Genomic DNA, 20,288 nt, shown 5'->3' on the forward strand with positions numbered 1-20,288 from the left:
TAGACTTCCAGTCATTGCGTTAACGCTAGTAAGGTTGGCTTCATGGCATTTATTACTATGGTCATTAAACACATGCTCCGGAACTTTGGCAACTAGTATATATTTTTTAAACCTCCCATTTTGGGCTGGATGTGTCAATATGTAGTTCATACATGCATAATCTATGAGCAGAATTACTGTCTTACCTCAATTAGCCACGAAATCCCTAGTTTGAAAGCAACTGTTTTATGGATCTGTGCAGCGCCATTTCCCCCAAAATGTTCCCCATGTGGGCCAGCCCCATAGCAATTCGGGTTCCAGCCAATGTGCTTCAGACCCTTGCCATTTGAGTGAAAGCTAGAAAGATGCGCACACACAGCAGAGCGCGACAGAGAGCAATGACGTGGTGCACATATCTGCACATATGTGACGTAGTACACAATTTTAGGGGACCACTTTTGGCTCGTGAGAGCTATATTCAGAACTACTGGCTAAAAACTATATAAAAGTGAAATCAAATCAGCGATCGAGTAAAAAATATAATATATAAATAGTAACACAAGAAGAATAAAATACACAAGAATGAAGCTACAGTATATACAGGGAGTACCAGTACCAGATCAATATCCTGGGGTACGAGGTAGACGTGTACATAAAGGCAGGGTAAAGTGACTAGGTATCAGAATAGATAATAGCAATAAGAATAATGAACAGAGTAGCAGCAGCATATGATGTGTGTGTGTGTGTGTGTGCGCATATCTAGTGCATGGGAATGTGTGTGGGTTTTGTGAGTGTCAGTGTAGTGTGCATATAGTGTATATACAGTGCATTTGGAAAGTATTCAGACCCCTTGACTTTTTCCACATTTTGTTACATTACAGCCTTATTTTAAAAGGGTTTAAGTAGTTTTTCCCCCTCATCAATACACAATACCCCATAATGAAAAAGCAAAAATAGGTTAGAAAGTTTTGCTAATGTGTGTATATATATATATATAAATATATAGTTATGTAAATATATATACTTATGTAAATGTGATATTTCAGTTTTTATATATACATATAAAAACTGAAATATCACATTTACATAAGTATACAGACCCATCACTCAGTACTTTGTTGAAGCATCTTTGGCAGCAATTACAGCCTCAAGTTGTCTTGGGTATGACGCTACAAGCTTGGTAAACCTATATTTGGGGAGTTTCTTCCATTCTACTCTGCAGATCCTCTCAAGCTCTGTCAGGTTGAATGGGGAGTGTCATTGCACAGCTATTTTCAGGTCTCTCCAGAGATGTTCGATCAGGTTCAAGACCGGGCTCTGGCTGGGCCACTCAAGAACATTCAGAGACTTGTCCAGAAGCCACTCATGCACTGTCTTGGCTCTGTGCTTAGGGTTGTCTTCCTGTTGGAAGGTGAACCTTCGCCCCAGACTGAGGTCCTGAACTCTCTAGAGCAGGTTTTCATCAAGGATCTCAAAGCCGCTCCTGCATTGTCTTGGCTGTGTGCTTAGGGTTGTTGTCCTGTTGGAAGGTGAACCTTCGCCCTATTCTGAAGTCCTGAGCGAATTGGAGCAGGTTTTCATCAAAGATCTCTCTGTACTTTGCTCCGTTCATCTTTCCCTCAATCCTGACTAGACTCCCAGTCCCTGCCGCTGAAAATCATCCCCACATCATCCTGCTGCCACCACCACGCTTCACTGTAGGGATGGTGCCAAGTTTCCTCCAGACGTGACGCTTGGCATTCAGGCCAAATAATTCTGTCTTGGTTTCATGTGACCAGATAATCTTGTTTCTCATGGTCAGAGTCATTTAGGTGCCTTTTGGTAAACTCCAAGCGGGCTGTTATGTGCCTTTTACTGAGGAGTGGCTTCTATCTGGCCACTCTACCATAAAGGCCTGATTGGTGGTGTGCTGCAGAGATGGTTGTCCTTCTGGAAGGTTCACCCATCTCCACAGAGGAACTCTAGAGTGCTGTCAGAGTGACCATCGGGTTCTTGGTCACCTCCCTGACCAAGGCCTTTCTCCCCCGATTGCTCAGTTTGGTCGGGCGGCCAGCTCTAAGAAGAGTATTGGTGGTTCCAAACTTTTTTCATTTAAGAATGACGGAGGCCACTGTGTTCTTGCGGACCTTCAACGCTGTAGAAATGCTTTGGTACCCATTCCCAGATCTGTGCCTCGACACAATCCTGTCTCGGAGCTCTACGAACAATTCCTTTGACCTCATGGTTTGGTTTTTGCTTTGCCATGCACTGTCCTTATATAGACATGTGTGTGCTTTTCCAAATCATGTCCAATCAATTCAATTTACCACAGGTGGACTCCAATCAAGTTGTAGAAACATCAAGGATGATCAATGGAAACCGGATGCACCTGAGCTTAATTTCGAGTCTCATAGCAAAGGGTCTGAATACTTATGTAAATAAAGTATTTCTGTTTTACATTTTTTATACATTTGCTAACGTTTCTAAAGACTTGTTTTCGATTTGTCATTATGCGGTATTGTGTGTCGATTGACAATGATTTTAAAAATGTAATACATTTTAGAATAAGGCTGTAACGATACAAAATATGGAAAAAGTCAAGTGGTCTGAATACTTTCCAAATGTAAATGTTATTTAACTAGGCAAGTCAGTTAAGAACAAATTCTTATTTACAATGACGGCCTATCCCGGCCAAACCCAGACAATGCTTGGCAAATTGTGCTGCACCCTATTGGACTCCCAATCACAGCCGGATGTGATACACCCTGGATTCGAACCAGGGACTGTAGTGACGCCTCTTGCACTGAGATGCAGTGCCTTAGACCGCTGTGCCACACGAGAGCCCAAATGCACTATACAACACACACACACACACACACACACACACACACACACACACACACACACACAAACACACACACACACACACACACACACACACACAGTATGTGGATAGAATATTTTGTATATCTGTAGAACACATAGGATAGAATAGTATATATACAGCGATAGTTGAACAGGATGGCCTTTACTATAATACAGTATATACATGTGAAATTAGTAAAACAGTATGTAAACATTAATAAAGAGACCAGTGTTCCATTATTAAAGTGACCAGTGTTCCATGTCTATATACATAGGGCAGCAGTGTGTTACAATAGCAATGGTTATAAAATGTACCGCAGAAATGGAACGTAAATCACAGAAAATATATGTTCTGGTGGCAGCTGCAGAGAAGTATTTGTGTATATGAGATCTGACTTCAAAAGAGTTACTGGATGTGTTGAGTGGCGGTGTCCAGTCCTCCCAGGCCGTTGGCATGGTGCAAGAGTAGACAGGGTCAAAGTAGTGGAATGGGGTAGTGGGTTTTTAATTAGTGTAGGGTTAAATGTTAGAGTGTTTCATTTATTATTATTTTTCCCATTTTGTATCACAAAGTATGATGGATTCATATTATAGTCCAGTTGGGTGCGGTAATGCTACATATTGGATGCCAACCGCCGTTAAACTCCGAAGAAGAAGGACAAGAAATAGTATGGAGGCATGCGCGTTGCTAGTTTTCCGCCTAGCTGGTTCTGTGAGTACTTCCTCATTGGAAGTAAGAAAGTGCCTATTTTATTTTTGGACAATAAGCAACGTTTTCAGAATAAGAGAAGGCGTAGCTACGGTTTAAAAGTCTGAAGATGTCCAAACCGCCTCCCAAGCCAGCCAAACCAGGTAAGTATTTTATGATAATCAGCTAACATTAGATAGCTAGTCTCCCATCTCATCAAGCAAGTGAAACCTAAACACCTAGGATGTGTTCGTAAATTCAATCTGGAGTGTGCTCTCGGCGTTCGTATATTCAGATTGTCTGTTCGTAAATTTAGAGCGTTTCGCTCGCGGAACGTACACTGACTGGACGCTCTGGCCGAGGAGTAGGGTTGATCCGACCGTTCTGACCTCCCAGCGGAAGTCAAGCACCCAAGCTAACTGGCTAACGTTGGCTAGCTACTTCCAGACACATGAGAGAACACCTCACTGACAACTTTGCTCGCCCTAACTATCAGAGCTTGTTAGGCTGTTTTCATGTTATCCAGATCATTGGTGACTGTAACCGTGCTGCTGGCAACAATTTAATTACGCCTTTTTACCGATGTTTACTGACACCTGACATTCAAGGGGTGTTGAGCGTTCGTAAATAACGCAGTTATTCTTCGCTCTGGCACATTCAGAGGAGGGTGTTCTGAAATCAGAGTAGATAGCCAGAGCGAATTTACCAACGAACCCCCTAGTGAGCGACCCAATTAGTCAGCAAACGTTTGCTAGCAAATATGCTGGACCAGTTCTCATTGAATAATTGGACATTTAAAATATCAGTGTCTCTGCACTCTTCTTATCGTGGTTGTTGTCGTCGATCGTTATGTGCAAGTATGTGGCCGCGATGGTCTGAATTTACAAGCGAACTAATGTGACTTCCCCATTTCGAGTAGCTGACGAAATCTGGTTGCAGTGGCGGATTTATGTATGGGAGGAACTGGGTGCCTGCACCCAAAAAAAATCGGAATGGTGACATTTGCGAGAGAGGTTTTCTATTGCTCGTTTGCACGTCACGTCAATGATATCATATCACCGTGTGGGACTGTGGGTCAATTAACCTTGTCGGAGTGGGTCAATTAACCTTGTCGGAGTGGGCGCCCTGATTCTAGTTTGTGAGTTAGGCAGGCTATTGCCTGGTAAGGTTTCCCACTCAGAAGTACGAGATGGAGCGGGGTTAGGTTGACCCCAGGGCTCCCCACTGGAAGCCGGAGGTAGGTGGAGCGGGGGAATCAAATAGCGCATCTCTAACTTTGTACAGTACTAATGCAATTATTTGTGCAATTTAGTTAGTGTTTTCTTGTTTGAAGTGCAATAGTGTAATAATCAGGTTCTCTTCTTTATAAGTGTGTTATTCTATTTGTGCCATTTAGTTTTGTGTGTTTTTGTTAACAATAGGGTAATAGTGTAATTCAATTCTCTTTTTTATTTGTATCTATACTACAGCCTGTTTCTATTTGTCTTTGTTACTACTTTTTGATATTTCTGAGTTATTTTTGTATATATATTTATATAGTTTTAAATGTTATTTATTTGTGGTGTTCTAATTGTCTGAATAAAAATTAGTTAGTGCAGAATGGTGCTATTCTCGTTATTTTTATTTAGTTACTTTTTGTAATTTTTTACTTTTAGTTTATTTAGAAAATATTTTCTTAACTCTTTCCTGAACTGCACTGTTGGTTAAGGGCTTGTAAATAAGCATTTCACCATAAGGTCTACACATATTGTATTCAGAGCATGCTCCACTCTCATGAAAAGGAAGAGCAGCAGCATCAATTATACAATTTATCTCCCTTTCTCTACTGCAGCAGTTGCGTTCGGGAAATGCACGGGACCTTCTGGACAAGTTTGTTAAAATTGCACATACCCGTGACAATCATATTAGATCCAACTGAGATCTTTGACATTATTTAGAATTCTAGATCTGGACCCGCTCAGGTCCTGGATCGGGTATTCGGGTACAGGTGGATCCATGAAGATCTCTAGCTAAGAGTAGTGTGGATGAGCTAGTCAGTACAGGCCCCAGAGTTTTCACAGGGGCAGGATGGGGCATGTAGGACCACAGTCACAGAACAGAGCAGGGTTTGTCTTTTAACTAAACTGCACTGACTCACTGGAACACTGGAGTAGTGTGTGGCTCAGTTAGGGTGTATGTAAAGAGAGGAAATCTCTCAAGGCTTGCATACCCCAGTGTTTTCAAGTAGTCAACTGATTCCCATTCAAAGCCTTTTCTATGTTTTCTTATTGGACAAGTAGACCTACAGGTATCGAGCCCCTCCCTGTAACACTCAGTTTTGTGCCTAATGTACACAACCCTGGTTTCTCTGTGCCTATGAACTAGTTTAGCTTTCTCTCAACACCACTCTGGTCACATTCAACCCCTGGGATTGAGACATGGCAGTACAGTATTTCTTCAGAGGCCCTCCGATCTTGTAGCCTTGGGTGTATGGACGAGGGCCCAATGTCTGTTCACTGAGGATGGATCTGATAGAACAACATCTGAAAAGTTGAATAATTACATTTTCTGTAGTTAGAAACCGGTAAGATTAGCATTCCTGCAACATTATTTTGATGAAATTTGATCTGAGAAATTAAGCTAATTGTTTACTTGCTTTATATTTAAATACTATTATTGGCATAGCTCATCCATATAAATACTGTACATACCTTTAAAATGTCATACCGCACTCTGACATTGCTTGTTTATTTTTTGTGTGTGATTTATTTGTGTGTTAGTATTGTACTGTTATTTACTGCACTGCTGGAGCTACATTGAACAAAAATATAAACGCCACATATAAAGTGTTGGTCCCATGTTTCATGAGCTGAAATGACCAAGAAATGTTCTATGCACAAAAAGCTTATTTCTTTAATTTTGTTCCCAAATTTGTTTATATCCCTGTTAGTGATCATTTCTCCTTTGCCAAGATAATCCATCCACCTGACAGGTGTTCCTTGGCCTGCATACTCACTAAACATGTCACCCATTGAGCATTTTTGGGATGCTCTGTGTCGACGTGTAAAACATTGTATTCCAGTTCATGCCAATATCCAGCAACTGCACACAGCTATTGAAGAGGAGAGGGACAACATTCCACAGGCTACAATCAACAGCCTGATCAACTCTATGCAAAGGAGATGTCTTACTGCATGTGGCAAATGGTAGTCACACTAGATACTGACTGGTTTTCTGATCCACGGCCCTACTTTTCTTTTTAAGTATCTGTGACCAACCGATGCATATCTGTATTCCCAGTGATGTGCTAATCCATAGATTAGGGCCTAATGTTTAAGGCAGCCCCCCGCACCTCTCTGATTCAGAGGGGTTGGGTTAAATGCAGAAGACACATTTCAGTTGAATGCATTGTTGTACAACTGACTAGGTATCCCCCTTTCCCTTTAATTCATTTATTTCAATTTACTTTCCTTATGAACTGTAAAATCTTTGAAATTGTTGCATGTTGCGTTTTTATATTTTTGTTCAGTGAAGAAACAAGCATGTGTACGCGACAAACTTTTTAATTTGATTGAATGTTTGTGATAGTCTGGTCCCAGGGTTCATTTTGTGCTGTATAGCCAACAATGAACAGGCAACGTTTGATGCACTGCACAGTTATATACATTCACACTAATGCCCGTTTCCCTCTCTGTTCTCTCATAGGCCAGGTCAAGGTGTTCCGAGCCATGTTCACCTTTGACCCTCGAACAGTGAGTGTTTCTTGTCCTATAGGTTGGTCTAGTCCCTCCACTCCACCTCACACCAATCCAAATTAAAGTTGGTGTTTGTTTTGATTTTTTGATTTTCAGCCAGATGAGCTCTACTTTGAAGAAGGAGACATCTTGTATATCTCTGATACGGTCAGTTACTGTTATCATCCCTTTCCCTCCTCTTGTCCACTTTTCTCCCTTTCTCTCTTTTAGGCCCTAGTATCATTTATTCTTTCTCTCTGTTGCCCTCTCTCTGTTTTGTTCTGTTTCTGTTGTTTTTTTACTCTTCATCCATCTCCCTCAATTTCTCTTGTCTTTCCCGTATCCTGTTCTTTTTTCTTTCTCTCTGTCGGTCTTTTCTCTCACCTCAGAGATACTTGTTGCAATAATTCATTTCCACTGGCTCTCACTGCCTGTCTATCATCCTTAGAGTGACAGCAATTGGTGGAAGGGGACCTGTAGGGGAAGGAACGGCCTCATCCCAAGCAATTATGGTGAGTAACTAAACCATAACACTCCATGTGATGATATTGCAAGTGGCATGCAAGGATTGACATTTTAAGGGTTACCCTATTGCCCGGGGTAAGTGGCCTGCGCAGTCACGCAAGTTGAGCCTGCTCTGTGGCTGCCCTATTGGGCAAGTGATATATATTATTTTACTGATAACAAGCAAAAGGAAAATAATTACAGTAGTCTGGTCTTTCTGGTTCCACCTCTGTGTGTAGATGAAAAATAGCCAGTGCTACTTTAACTTTTAATCTCTTTGGCAACCAAAAAAATACTCCTGACTTGCCCGATGGGCGAGTGCCTTTCAGACCTTAATGTCAGTGCCTGGTATGGTAAGGTGGATATTGTGTCAAAATATAGGTGCCCATCCATGTTGCTAAATACATTATTCCATTGACTTGTCTTTAGATTGAGAAAGCAGGTTCTCTGTGTTTGATCATGTTGCCATAACCACCTCTGCCTGCATTTTAGGCAACCCTTAAAGGGAAACTTCAACATTTTTCAACTTCATATTCATGATCTCCAGCACCACTCCAACATCAACATATGTGAAAATGGCACTTTTCTATATGTTTGTAACTCAGCAAAAAAAGAAACGTCCGTTTTTCAGGACCCTGTCTTTCAAAGATAATTCTTAAAAATCCAAATAACTTCACAGATCTTCATTGTAAAGGGTTTAAACATTGTTTCCCATACTTGTTCAATGAACCATAAACAATTAATGAACATGCACCTGTGGAACGGTCATTAAGACACTAACAGCTTACAGATGGTAGGCAATTAAGGTCCCAGTTATGAAAACTTAGGACACTAAGGAGGCCTTTCTACTGATTCTGAAAAACATCCCAAAAAAGATGCCCAGGGTCCCTGCTCATCTGCGTGAACGTGCCTTAGGCATGCTGCAAGGAGGCATGAGCACTGCAAATGTGGTCAGGGCAATAAATTGCAATGTCCGTACTGTGAGACGCCTAAGAGAACGCTACAGGGAGACAGGATGGACAGCTGATCATCCTCGCAGTGGCAGACCACGTGTAACAACACCTGCACAGGATCGGTACATCCGAACATCACACCTGCGGGACAGGTACAGGATGGCAACAACTGCCCGAGTTAAACCAGGAACGCACAATCCCTCCATCAGTGCTCAGACTGTCCGCAATAGGCTGAGAGAGGCTGGACTGAGGGCTTATAGGCCTGTTGTAAGGCAGGTCCTCACCAGACATCACCGGCAACAACGTCGCCTATGGGCACAAACCCACCTTCGCTGGACCAGACAGGACTGGCAAAAAGTGCTCTTCACTGACGTGTCGCGGTTTTGTCTCACCAGGGGTGATGGTCTGATTCGCGTCTATCGTCGAAGGAATGAGCGTTACACTGAGGCCTGTACTCTGGAGCGGGATCGATTTGGAGGTGGAGGGTCCGTCATGGTCTGGGGMGGTGTGTCACAGCATCATCGGACTGAGCTTGTTGTCATTGCAGGCAATGTCAATGCTGTGCGTTACAGGGAAGACGTCCTCCCTCGTGGTACCCTTCCTGCAGGCTCATCCTTACATGACCCTCCAGCATGACAATGCCACMAGCCATGCTGCTTGTTCTGTGTGTGATTTCCTGCAAGACAGGAAAGTCAGTGTTCTGCCATGGCTAGCGAAGAGCCCGGATCTCAATCCCATTGAGCACGTCTGGTACCTGTTGGATCGGAGGGTGAGGGCTAGGGACATCCCCCCCAGAAATGTCCGGGAACTTGCAGGAGCCTTGGTGGAAGAGGGGGGTAACATCTCACAGCAAGAACTGGCAAATCTGGTGCAGTCCATGAGGAGGAGAGCACTGCAATACTTAATGTAGCTGGTGGCCACACCAGATACTGACTTACTTTTGATTTTCACCCCCCCTTTGTTCAGGGACGCATTATTCCATTTCTGTTTAGTCACATGTCTGTGGAACTTGTTCAGTTTGTTTGTTGTTGAATCTTATGTTCATACAAATATTTACACATGTTAAGTTTGCTGAAAATAAACACAGTTGACAGTGAGGACGTTTCTTTTTTTGCTGAGTTTAGTAAAAAAAGATAAGTGTTTCCAATGACATCAGCCAATTAGAAGGCAATGTCTACTCACAATTGAGTCAAAATTACACGATGCACACACTTATCTTTATCTGTCATTTTTACTACAAAACAGAAATGCACAATTTTCTCATATTGTATGTTGATGTTTGTGGTGCTGGAGATGATAAATATGAAGTTGAAAAATTGTGAAGTTTCTCTTAATAGCTCCATCTCCTTACTAAGGCTTTCATAGAAGCATGGTGCTCTGTTGAAATCCCATTCTGCTCTGACTTCCTCAACCTACAGTGGCCGAGCAGGCGGAGTCCATTGACAACCCAATGCATGAAGCAGCTAAACGAGGTGAGGGACCAAAAGAAGCCTGCTGTGTCACTCACTCTTCCCCATTAGCAAATACTGTGCACTGCACCACCAATAATCTTAAACTATGGAATTGTCCTATAACAAACTATACATTTTTCTTCATATTGGTTGTTTGTTTGCTCTACACTTTCTGTAACCTGTATGAATATGAATGGTGGGACTAGCTTTATTTGCATTGGGTGTGTGTGTATTATTGCTTGTTTGTGTGATGCAGGGAATCTGAGTTGGCTGAGGGAGTGTCTGGAGAACAAAGTGGGAATTAATGGACTGGACAAAGCTGGGAATACTGCCCTCTACTGGGGATGTCATGGAGGACACAAAGGTAACAGATAATCTACGACACACATACCACTACTCTCATTGACTGTATACAGAATGTACAGACACGTGCCTCAACGAAATCACACACTCAGCTTTTTTCTTAAATGACAGGGCAAATGCATATCAGCCCACACACACACACAGACACTGCAGTGAGATGTATGACAATGTTGTGTTGTCATTTTTGTGACAGATGTGGTGGAGATCTTGCTGGGGCAGTCTAACGTTGAGTTGAACCAGCAGGTGAGAAGAACAGTTTAACATTTGTAAAAGGCTGTTTCAAACAAATATTTTACATTTGAGTTATTTCGCAGATGTTCTTATCCAGAACGACTCACAGAAGCAATTAAGGTTACGTACCTAGCTCAAGGGCATAACAACATTTTTTCCCCCCACCTAGTCGGCTCGGGTATTCCAAACAGCAACTTTTCAAATAAAATTTTATTGGTCACATACACATGGTTAGCAGATGTTAATGCGAGTGTAGCGAAATGCTTGTGCTTCTAGTTCCGACCATGCAGTAATATCTAACAATTTAACAACTACCTTCTACACACACAAGTGTAAAGGAATGAATAAGAATATGTAACAATAAATATATGGATGAGCGATGGCTGAACGGCGTAGGCAAGATGCAGTAGATGGTATAGAGTACAGTATATACATATGAGATGAGTAATGTAGGGTATATAAACATAAAGTGGCATAGTTTAAAGTGGCCAGTGAAACATTTATCACATCAAATTTGTAATTATTAAAGTGGTTAGAGATTTGAGTCAGTATGTTGGCAGCAGCAACTCAATCTTAGTGATTAACAGTCTGATGGCCTTGAGATAGAAGCTGTTTTTCAGTCTCTCGGTCCCTGCTTTGATGCACCTGTACTGACAGCACCTTCTGGATGATAGCGGGGTGAACAGGCAGTGGCTCGGTGGTTGTTGTCCTTGATGATCTTTTTGGCCTTCCTGTGACATTGGGTGGTGTAGGTGTCCTGGAGGGCAGGTAGTTTGCCCCCGGTGATGCGTTGTGCAGACCTCACTACCCTCTGGAGAGCCTCGCGGTTGTGGGCGGAGCAGTTGCCGTACCAGGCGGTGATGCAGTCCGACAGGATGCTCTCGATTGAGCATCTGTAAAAGTTTGAGTGTTTTTGGTGACAAGCCAAATTTCTTCAGCCTCCTCCGGCAGCCTTGCAAGGGTTTAACACGTTTAAATCTTTTACTCACATTGGCTGCGGTGAAGGAGAGCCCGCAGGTTTTGGTAGCGGGCCGTGTCTATGGCACTGTATTGTCCTCAAAGCGAGCAAAGAAGTTGTTTAGTTCGTTTTCAGTTTCTGACCCAATGCTCTTATCCGCTAGGCTACCTGCCGGCCAACATTGATACAATGTTTTTAAAGCATGATAGGTTGTATGCGATTGATAGCATATTTAGAGTCTAAACGCGCTAGGCTCTATTTAGGCTCTTAAAGGAATAATCCACTCAACCTAAAATTCCTACGATTTACATTGTTGAATAATGCAAATATGTGAGAACAATATATGTTGTGAAAAATGTTTGCATTTCGTTGTTAAAATAAATTAGGAAGTTGTTGTGGAAGTCTGTGGCGCTCAAGTCGACTACAAACCCCACAATACAATGCTCTTTAGAAAGGCTAGGTGGCTGGCTGGCTAGCTAGCTAGGTAGCTAGTTAGAAAACTTAGCTACACACTATAATACGAAAGTCAATATCTGCATTTTGAAGTAATTAGGTAGTTGGAAAGGCCCTGAAACAAACTGCACTATCAATTTAGGAGTTGGCCTACAATAACACCATGTCCAACCCGGTTGAGATCTCATTTCTAGCTCAAAGCTGTGTGAGTCGGGTTGATATGGCAACGGGCAAGGGCCCTGCAAGCAGGGTGACGAGAGGAGAGAAACTATTTTGCGCCATGCTAGTTGAAAGAACAAAGGATATTAATCTGACGTCACACTTTGAGGACATTTGAACAAAATATATACTTTGTCATGATTACATGGACAGATGGATGTGTTCTAGACAAGTATGCACATAACATCTATTGGCTTATTTGGCGATCTGGAGTGCAGGTGATTGTTTTAAAAGCATTAGTTTACCTCTAGTGACAAGAACATTATCATGATGAAGTATCATGTCACATTTAAATCTAGGACTAGATTAAGTTTAGTACTGAACTCTAAAGTGTTTTTTCTATTTTTCTTTTCTATTTTTTTCTTGTATTTTCACCCCTTTTTTTCTCCCCAATTTCGTGGTATCCAATTGGTAGTTAGTCTTGTCTGATCACTGCAACTCCCGTACGGACTCGGGAGAGTCGAAAGTCGAGAGCCATGCGTCCTTCGAAACGCCCATTTAACCAAGAAGCCAGCTGCACCAATGTGTCGGAGGAAACGCAGTACACCTGGCGACAGTGTCAGCGTGCACTGTACCCGGCCCGCCACAGAAGTCGCTAGTGCGCATTGGGACAAGGATATCCCTGCCGGCCAAACCCTCCCCTAACCCGGAAGAAGCTGAGCCAATTGTGCACCGCCCCATGGGTCTCCCGGTTGCGCCCGGCTACGACAGAGCCTGGACTCGAACCCAGAATCTCTAGGTGGCACAGCTAGCACTGCGATGCAGTGCCTTTAGGCCACTGCGCCACTCAGGAGGCCCCTTTTTAAAAAGTGTTTCAATGGAGATTCTCTATCGAGCAATCATTTTATGTCCATATATGATGAGAATTATGCTACGATGTGGGTATGTATGGTCTTTGATTAACATGTGGGCTGTTTTGTTCTACTGCAGAATAAACTGGGAGACACTGCATTGCATGCTGCCGCCTGGAAGGGATACTCGGACATAGTAGAGATGTTACTGAATAAGAGTGAGTCCATCTACTTTCTGTTTCAAGTTATCTTTTTTTGTGCTCTAACCAGTTTAATTTCCTATCTCTGTGTGTATGAGCCAGGGTTGGGGTAAATTCACATAGAAGTCGGTCAATTCAGGAAATTATATGAATTTTAAATATTATAATGACACACATACCTTTTCAATTGATTGAGAATTCAAATACAAATAATTGTAGCATTTTCTTTTTTTGTTTACTTCTGGAATTGACTGACTTCCATTTCAAATTGACCACAACCCTGGTATGAGCATGTCTGGTTATTTGTGTGTTTCTCATCTTTTATCTTTGTTTATTTCTGTCTTCGTGTTTCAGATGCCAGGATGGATATTAAGAACAATGAGAAGAAGCTGGCTCTGGAGATGGCCACCAATGCCCAGTGCGCCTCTCTCATTAAGAGGAAACAAGGAGGCAGTGAGTCATTTAGGCCAGAAAATGGAAGCCTTACGCCATCTTTGGTCGGTTTCCCGGACACAGATAAAAGCCCTAGTCCCATAACTCAAAAGCACTTTCAATGGAGAATCTCTATTGCACATGCTTCTTAGTCCAGGACCAGGCTTAATCTGTTTCCGGAAAACTGGCCCTTATTTTCACAGTCGACTGATCAGGTTCATTGACTGTTAATAAGCATTTCTCATTTAGACAATTTTGAATATACAATACCAGTCAAAAGTTTTGACACACCTACTCATTCAAGGGTTTTAATTTATTTTTACTTTTTTCAACATTGTAGAATAATAGTGAAGACATCAAAATTATGAAATAACACACATGGAATCATTTAGTAACCAAAACAAGTGTTCAACAAATTGAAATGTATTTGAGATGCTTCAAAGTACCCACTCTTTTCCTTGATGACAGCTTTGCATACTCTTGGCATTCTTACAACCAGCTTCACCAGGAATGCTTTTCCAACAGTCTTGAAGGAGTTCCCACATATGCTGAGCACTTGTTGGCTACTTTTCCTTCACTCTCTGTGGTCCATCTAATCCCAAATCATCTCAAAATCATCGGGTGATTGTGGAGGCCAGGTCATCTGATCCAGCACTCCATCACTCTCCTTCTTGGTCAAATAGCCCTTACACAGCCTGGAGTTGTTGGGTCATTGTCCTGTTGAAAACAAATTATAATCCCACTAAGCGCAAACCAGATGGGATGGTGTATCGCTGCAGAATGCTGTGGTAGCCATGCTGGTTAAGTGTGCCTTGAATTCTAAATATATCAGACAGTGTCACCAGCAAAGCTCCATCACACCTCCTCCATTCTTCATGGTGGGAACCACTGTCGTGATGTTGTATTGATTAATGTGACGACTGCTTTTCATCAAATTATTAACTGTTTAGAATTACGTGATTCAATTAAATCGGGTAATTATTAACGCAGTAACCTGGGGCATCATGGGATAGTTTGGGTTTCTATTTCCCAAATTAACTCAATATCAGAATATCGATTTTACAACAGTCGCTAATTAATTTCCTCTGTCTCATTCTGATCATCACATAATCCGTGAATCTGCACTAACCCGAGTCCCACTAAATAAGTCTGTACCACACCAACTGAAATGATTATTAATTTACTAGAAGCTAAAATGATAATATAAGATACACATACACACAGTCTAGGTTATTGATTAGAACTTAGTACAATGAAACAGGTCCCTAGTGGGCCAACACAATATGAGTTACACAAAATGGGGATTTCAAAAGAGAAAGAAAAGCAAACTTGGGTACATTTTGTAAACTTTGCTTATTTTAAACCTAACCTTCCCCCGAACTGCTGCTCTTATGGGTCAGAATATAATGATGTAATTGCGTGTCGAAGTTCCCCGATGGGGTGTCTCTTTGTGGACCAGGTTCGCCTTCTCCTCTGACGGCACTTCTTTGGTTACCGGGTGTAACGCTGTCCTCACGATGTCAGTGTCCTTGTCTTAGTGATCCGTTTCCTCGCCCTTGTTCTGAGAGAGGGGTCTTCTGAAGACGGCTAATCAGCCACATAGGTGGTTCTAGCGTTCTAGCGTTCTAGGAATGAAAGCAGAGTAGACACACGATACCTTGGAGAGAATAACCAGGTGGTCCTGCTTGAATTCACCCTCTTAGACACAGCTACTCATCCGTAGCATAGATTGTTAAAAGGTTCCTTTGTCTTCTTCCACCTTGTGTTGTGTTTTGGGGTTACAACTAATTGGACCTTGGCTGCAGCTCGTGGTCACCTAGTCATAATTCTTAACTCACATGTTTTATACCCTTGGGTCAGAAATGGGCGTTTCCACCTTTTTAGGGCAAGTTCTCTGGGCGTAACTTGTTACGAGGCAAGGTCTGGATTTTACTCAGATCCAATTTAGACAACTAACTTCACATTTCATCTTTACATAAACATTCACTTTGATCTGGACATTTTCCACACAATGTACATATTGTGAAAACTCTTCAAGTTAAAATTTTTCCGTTATAAGTCATCATTTAACTTTAATAACATAACAAAAATGACATTCATTTTCATATTCCATCTATTGTCATTACTACTATTTTGGCTGACGAAACATATTGTCCCAGAGTCCATTTATTGCATGTTTCTGTTCTGAGGTAGGTTCTCCATAGGCCTATCATACATTCCATTCCTCCACAGTGAAAGGACAAAGGGATTTTGTCTGCTGCCTTAAGATTTAAAATGGGCATGAGGTGTTATAAAACCCCCACCTCCATACTTCTCGATCTCTCCCCCTCTGGTGGGTGTGAGATGTCTCTTGTAGGAGTGTGGTCCACGGTAACATGACCCGAACAGGCCAGTCATGACACCACACATGCGAAGATCATCCGTTTACCTACTCTGCATCTCATAGAGACACAGCGGTTGGAACCAAAAATCTCAAATTTGGACTCATCAGACCAAAGGACAGATTTCCACCGGTCTAATGTCCATTGATTGTGTTTCCTGGCCCGAGCAAGTCTCTTCTTCTTATTGGTGTCCTTTAGTAGTGGTTTCTTTGTAGCAATTTGACCATGAAGGCCTGATTCCCACAGTCACCTCTGAACAGCTGATATTGAGATTGTCTGTTACTTGAACTCTGAAGCATTTATTTGGGCTGCAATTTCTGAGGCTGGTAACTCTTAACTTATCCTCTGCAGCAGAGGTAACTTTGGGTCTTCCTTTCCTGTGGCGGTCCTCATGAGAGCCAGTTTCATCATAGCACTTGATGGTTTTTACGACTGAAACTTTCAAAGCTCTTGAAATGTTCTTGATTGACTGACCTTCATGTCTTAAAGTAATGATGGACTGTCGTTTCTCTGTTTTTGTGCTATTCTTGCCATAATATGGACTTGGTCTTAGCAAATAGCCCTATCTTCTGTATACCACCCCTACCTTGTCACAACACAACTGATTGGCTCTAATGCATTAAGGAAAGAAATTCCACAAATTAACTTTTAACACACGGCACACCTGTTAATTGAAATGCATTCCAGGTGACTACCTCATGAAGCTGGTTGAGAAAATGCCAAGAGTGTGCAAAGCTATCATCCAGGCAAAGGGTGGTTACTTTGAAGAATCTCAAATATACACTTTTTTGGTTACTACATGATTCCATATGTATTATTTCATAGTTTTGATGTCTTCACTATTATTCTACAATGTAGAAAATAGTAAAAAAGAAAAACCCTTGAACGAGTAGGTGTCAACTTTTGACTGGTACTGTACATGCACACATTCGGTGCATTCGGAAAGTATTCAGACCCCTTGACTTTTTCCACATTAAGTTACAGCCTTATTCTAAAACTGATTAAAATAGTTTTTTCCCCCTCAATCTACACATACCCCACAATGACAAAGCAAAAATATTTTTTGACATTTACATAAGTATTCAGACCCTTTGCGCAGTACTTTGTTGAAGCACTCTTGGCAGCAATTACAGCCTCTAGTCTTATTTTTATTTAACTAGGCAAGTCAGTTAAGAACATTTTTATTTACAATGATGGCCTATGAACAGTGGGTTAACTGCTTTGTTCAGGGGCAGAACGACAGATTTTTACCTTGTCAGCTCTGGGATTCGATCTAGTAACCTTTCGCTTACTGGCCCAACACTCTAACCACTAGGCTACCTGCCGCCCCACAGTCTTCTTGGGTATGACGCTACAAGCTTGGGGAGTTTCTCCTATTCTCTGCAGATCCTCTGCAGGTTGGATGGGGAGCGTCGCTGCACAGCTATTTTCAGGTCTCTCCAGAGATGTTCGATCTGGTTCAAGTCCGGGCTCTGGCTGGGCCACTCAAGGACATTCAGAGACTTGTCCCGAAGCCACTCCTGCGTTGTCTTGGCTGTGTGTTTAGGGTCGTTGTCCTGTTGGAAGGTGAACCTTTGCCCCAGTCAGGTCCTGAGTACTGGAGTAGGTTTTCATCAAGGATCTCTGTACTTTGCCCCGTTCATCTTCCTCTCGATCCTGACTTGTCTCCCAGTCCCTGCTGCTGAAAACCATCCTAACACCATGATGCTGCCATCACCATGCTTCACCGTAGGGATGATGCCAAGTTTCCTCCATATGTGACGCTTGGCATTCATGCCAAAGAGTTCAATCTTGGTTTCATCAGACCAGAGAATGGTTTCTCATGGTCCGAGAGTGCCAAAAGGCACCTAATGCAAACTCCAAGCAGATTATCATGTGCCTTTTACTAAGGAGTGGCTTCTGGTCGGGCCACTCTACCATAAAGACCTGATTGGTGGAGTGCTGCAGAGATGGTTGTCCTTCTGGAAGGTTCTCCCATCTTCACAAAGGAACTCTGGAGCTCTGTCAGAGGGACCATCAGGTTCTTGGTCACCTCTCTGACCAAGGCCCTTCTCCCCCGATTGCGCAGTTTGGCCAGGCGGCCATCTCTAGGAAGAGTCTTGATGGTTCCAAACTTCTTTTAATTTAATAATGACTGAGCCCACTGTTTTTGGGGACCTTCAATTCTGCAGACATTTTCTTCCACAAAACTGTACCCTGACACAAGCCTGTCTCGGAGCTGTATGAACAATTCCTTCGACCTTATGGCTTGGTTTTTGGTCTGACATGCACGGTCAACTGTGGGACCTTTACATAGACAGGTGTGTGTCTTTCCAAATCATGTCCAATCAATTGAATTTACTGCAGGTGGACTCCAAGTTGTAGAAACATCAAGGATGATCAATGGAAACAGGATGCACCTGAGCTCAATTTTGTCTCATAGCAAAGGGTCTGATACTTATGCAAATAAGGCACTTGTTTTATTAGCAAACATTTATAAACCTGTTTTCGCTTAGTCATTTTGGGGCATTGTGTGTAGATTGATGAGGGAAATGCTTTATTTAATCCATTTTAGAATAAGGCAGTAACAAAATGTGGAGAAAGGGTCTGAATTCTTTCCGAATGCACTGTATTTCAGTAACACTACTAAGAATGCAAGATGCCAAAGCGAGGAACCCCCAATAAAGAACTGTCCAGTCCACAATGGAACATAGTTGTACTTTGCAGTCATGAGAGGAAATGTTTTAATTCCATTAAATGTAATTGAATCTCCCAGAAGTGTTACTGGCTTCAGCTCTTCCTTCCTATTTTGTTTTATTACAGATATCACACGTACACTCAGCAACGCCGATGAGTACCTTGACGATGAAGACTCTGACTGATTGCCATCTTCGGAGTGGGCTGTCTCATGGGGTTTGGGGGTTGCAGTGTGGGGGCATAAATAGCTTGGTGGGGGGGATAGATTCCAATTTTTACACATTTTATCCTAACATCTGTTCAAAGAATGGTAAACAAAAGTAATATATTTCATAATGTGATGGGAACATGGCATTTTTAAAACCTTAGGGCCTTGGTGAGGTGATGGGAGAGACGGACGTTGTCTTTATAATTTAGACGATTGAGGGTTCCACTTGCTGCATCTCCGGGTGAGTCTGTGATTGCTAACATCAGAGAGGTTGAAACCGAGAGCTGGACCAATAAGCCTCTCACATTAAAGGTGGTCTGAACTTACATCGCAGGTGTTGCAGGAAGTGACCACATGTTGAGTTTCTGGGTTTATTTATCTCTGGCGCTAGTAAACAATGGCTCGCACGATACTGGAATTAGGCTATCGACATACTTTCCTCTGCTTTGTTTGTTTACACTTAACATCATGCTGAAAGTAACTTAATGGAGTCGTAATGCATACGCAATAATGGTCTGTCTTTGCATTTTCTGCATTGTCAAATGTGAACATTTACTGTCACCAATCATGCCATCTCTCATGGAATATGGTAATATTAGGTGTGCTGTGCAAAACATTTCCTTCAACATATATATTCTCTTCCCTGGAGATTTGGAAAGTGCCAGTGCATTTTCTCAATTCCCTTTCTATTCCTCTTCATTTGTTGTTGTTCGTCACCGACCGATGCGCCATTGTTAAAAGATAAGTCGCTAAAAGTGCCTAATGAAGCCGTAAAGATTGAATTTGTCTACTGATATTCATGTGATTGCAAGTGTATGTGAATGAGTCACCTGATCTGATGTCTTTCATAAAGATGTTTTCATCATTGTTGATTGATTTATTTTTGTCTAACTGCTTGGTCTGTCCTGTCAAAACTATGCAATAAAAACGTTTTATCTAATGATTTTGTGTGGAGAATATTATTTGAGAAACTGTTAGGAATTTTGTTAATAAATAGTTAAAACAAATTCTAGCTTTAGATAAAAATATAACAAATTGAACTCTGCATGCCTGGTGAAAAGAGATTTGTGTTGTGGGTTATAAAGTAAGCAGAAAGGGTCATTAAACTCTGGTTGAACTGACCCAACTTAGCCCTGAGATGTTTAGATAAGGCTGTGGGTCACTTTTTAGGTCTTTCATTATCTTGAGTTGTCTGCTAAAGTGGTAATCAATTATAGTGAGCCTTCAGGATAAATGATTATATG

At 42.0% G+C, this 20,288-nt stretch overlaps 1 protein-coding gene across 1 annotated transcript; it reads left to right on the forward strand.

The window, feature by feature from the left end:
- Positions 1-3,475: 3,475 nt before the first annotated feature.
- LOC111974628 (osteoclast-stimulating factor 1) lies at positions 3,476-19,987 on the forward strand. The gene is made up of 10 exons (XM_024002506.2): positions 3,476-3,675; positions 7,196-7,242; positions 7,342-7,392; positions 7,673-7,736; positions 10,100-10,153; positions 10,389-10,496; positions 10,689-10,738; positions 13,287-13,365; positions 13,702-13,800; positions 18,963-19,987. Exons 1-10 carry the CDS (start codon positions 3,642-3,644, stop codon positions 19,019-19,021), a joined length of 645 nt encoding a protein of 214 aa, XP_023858274.1. The 5' UTR covers positions 3,476-3,641; the 3' UTR covers positions 19,022-19,987.
- The last annotated feature ends 301 nt before the right edge of the window (positions 19,988-20,288 follow it).

The sequence above is a fragment of the Salvelinus sp. IW2-2015 genome, linkage group LG15, assembly GCF_002910315.2.
Source record: "Salvelinus sp. IW2-2015 linkage group LG15, ASM291031v2, whole genome shotgun sequence".
NCBI lineage: Eukaryota > Metazoa > Chordata > Actinopteri > Salmoniformes > Salmonidae > Salvelinus > Salvelinus sp. IW2-2015.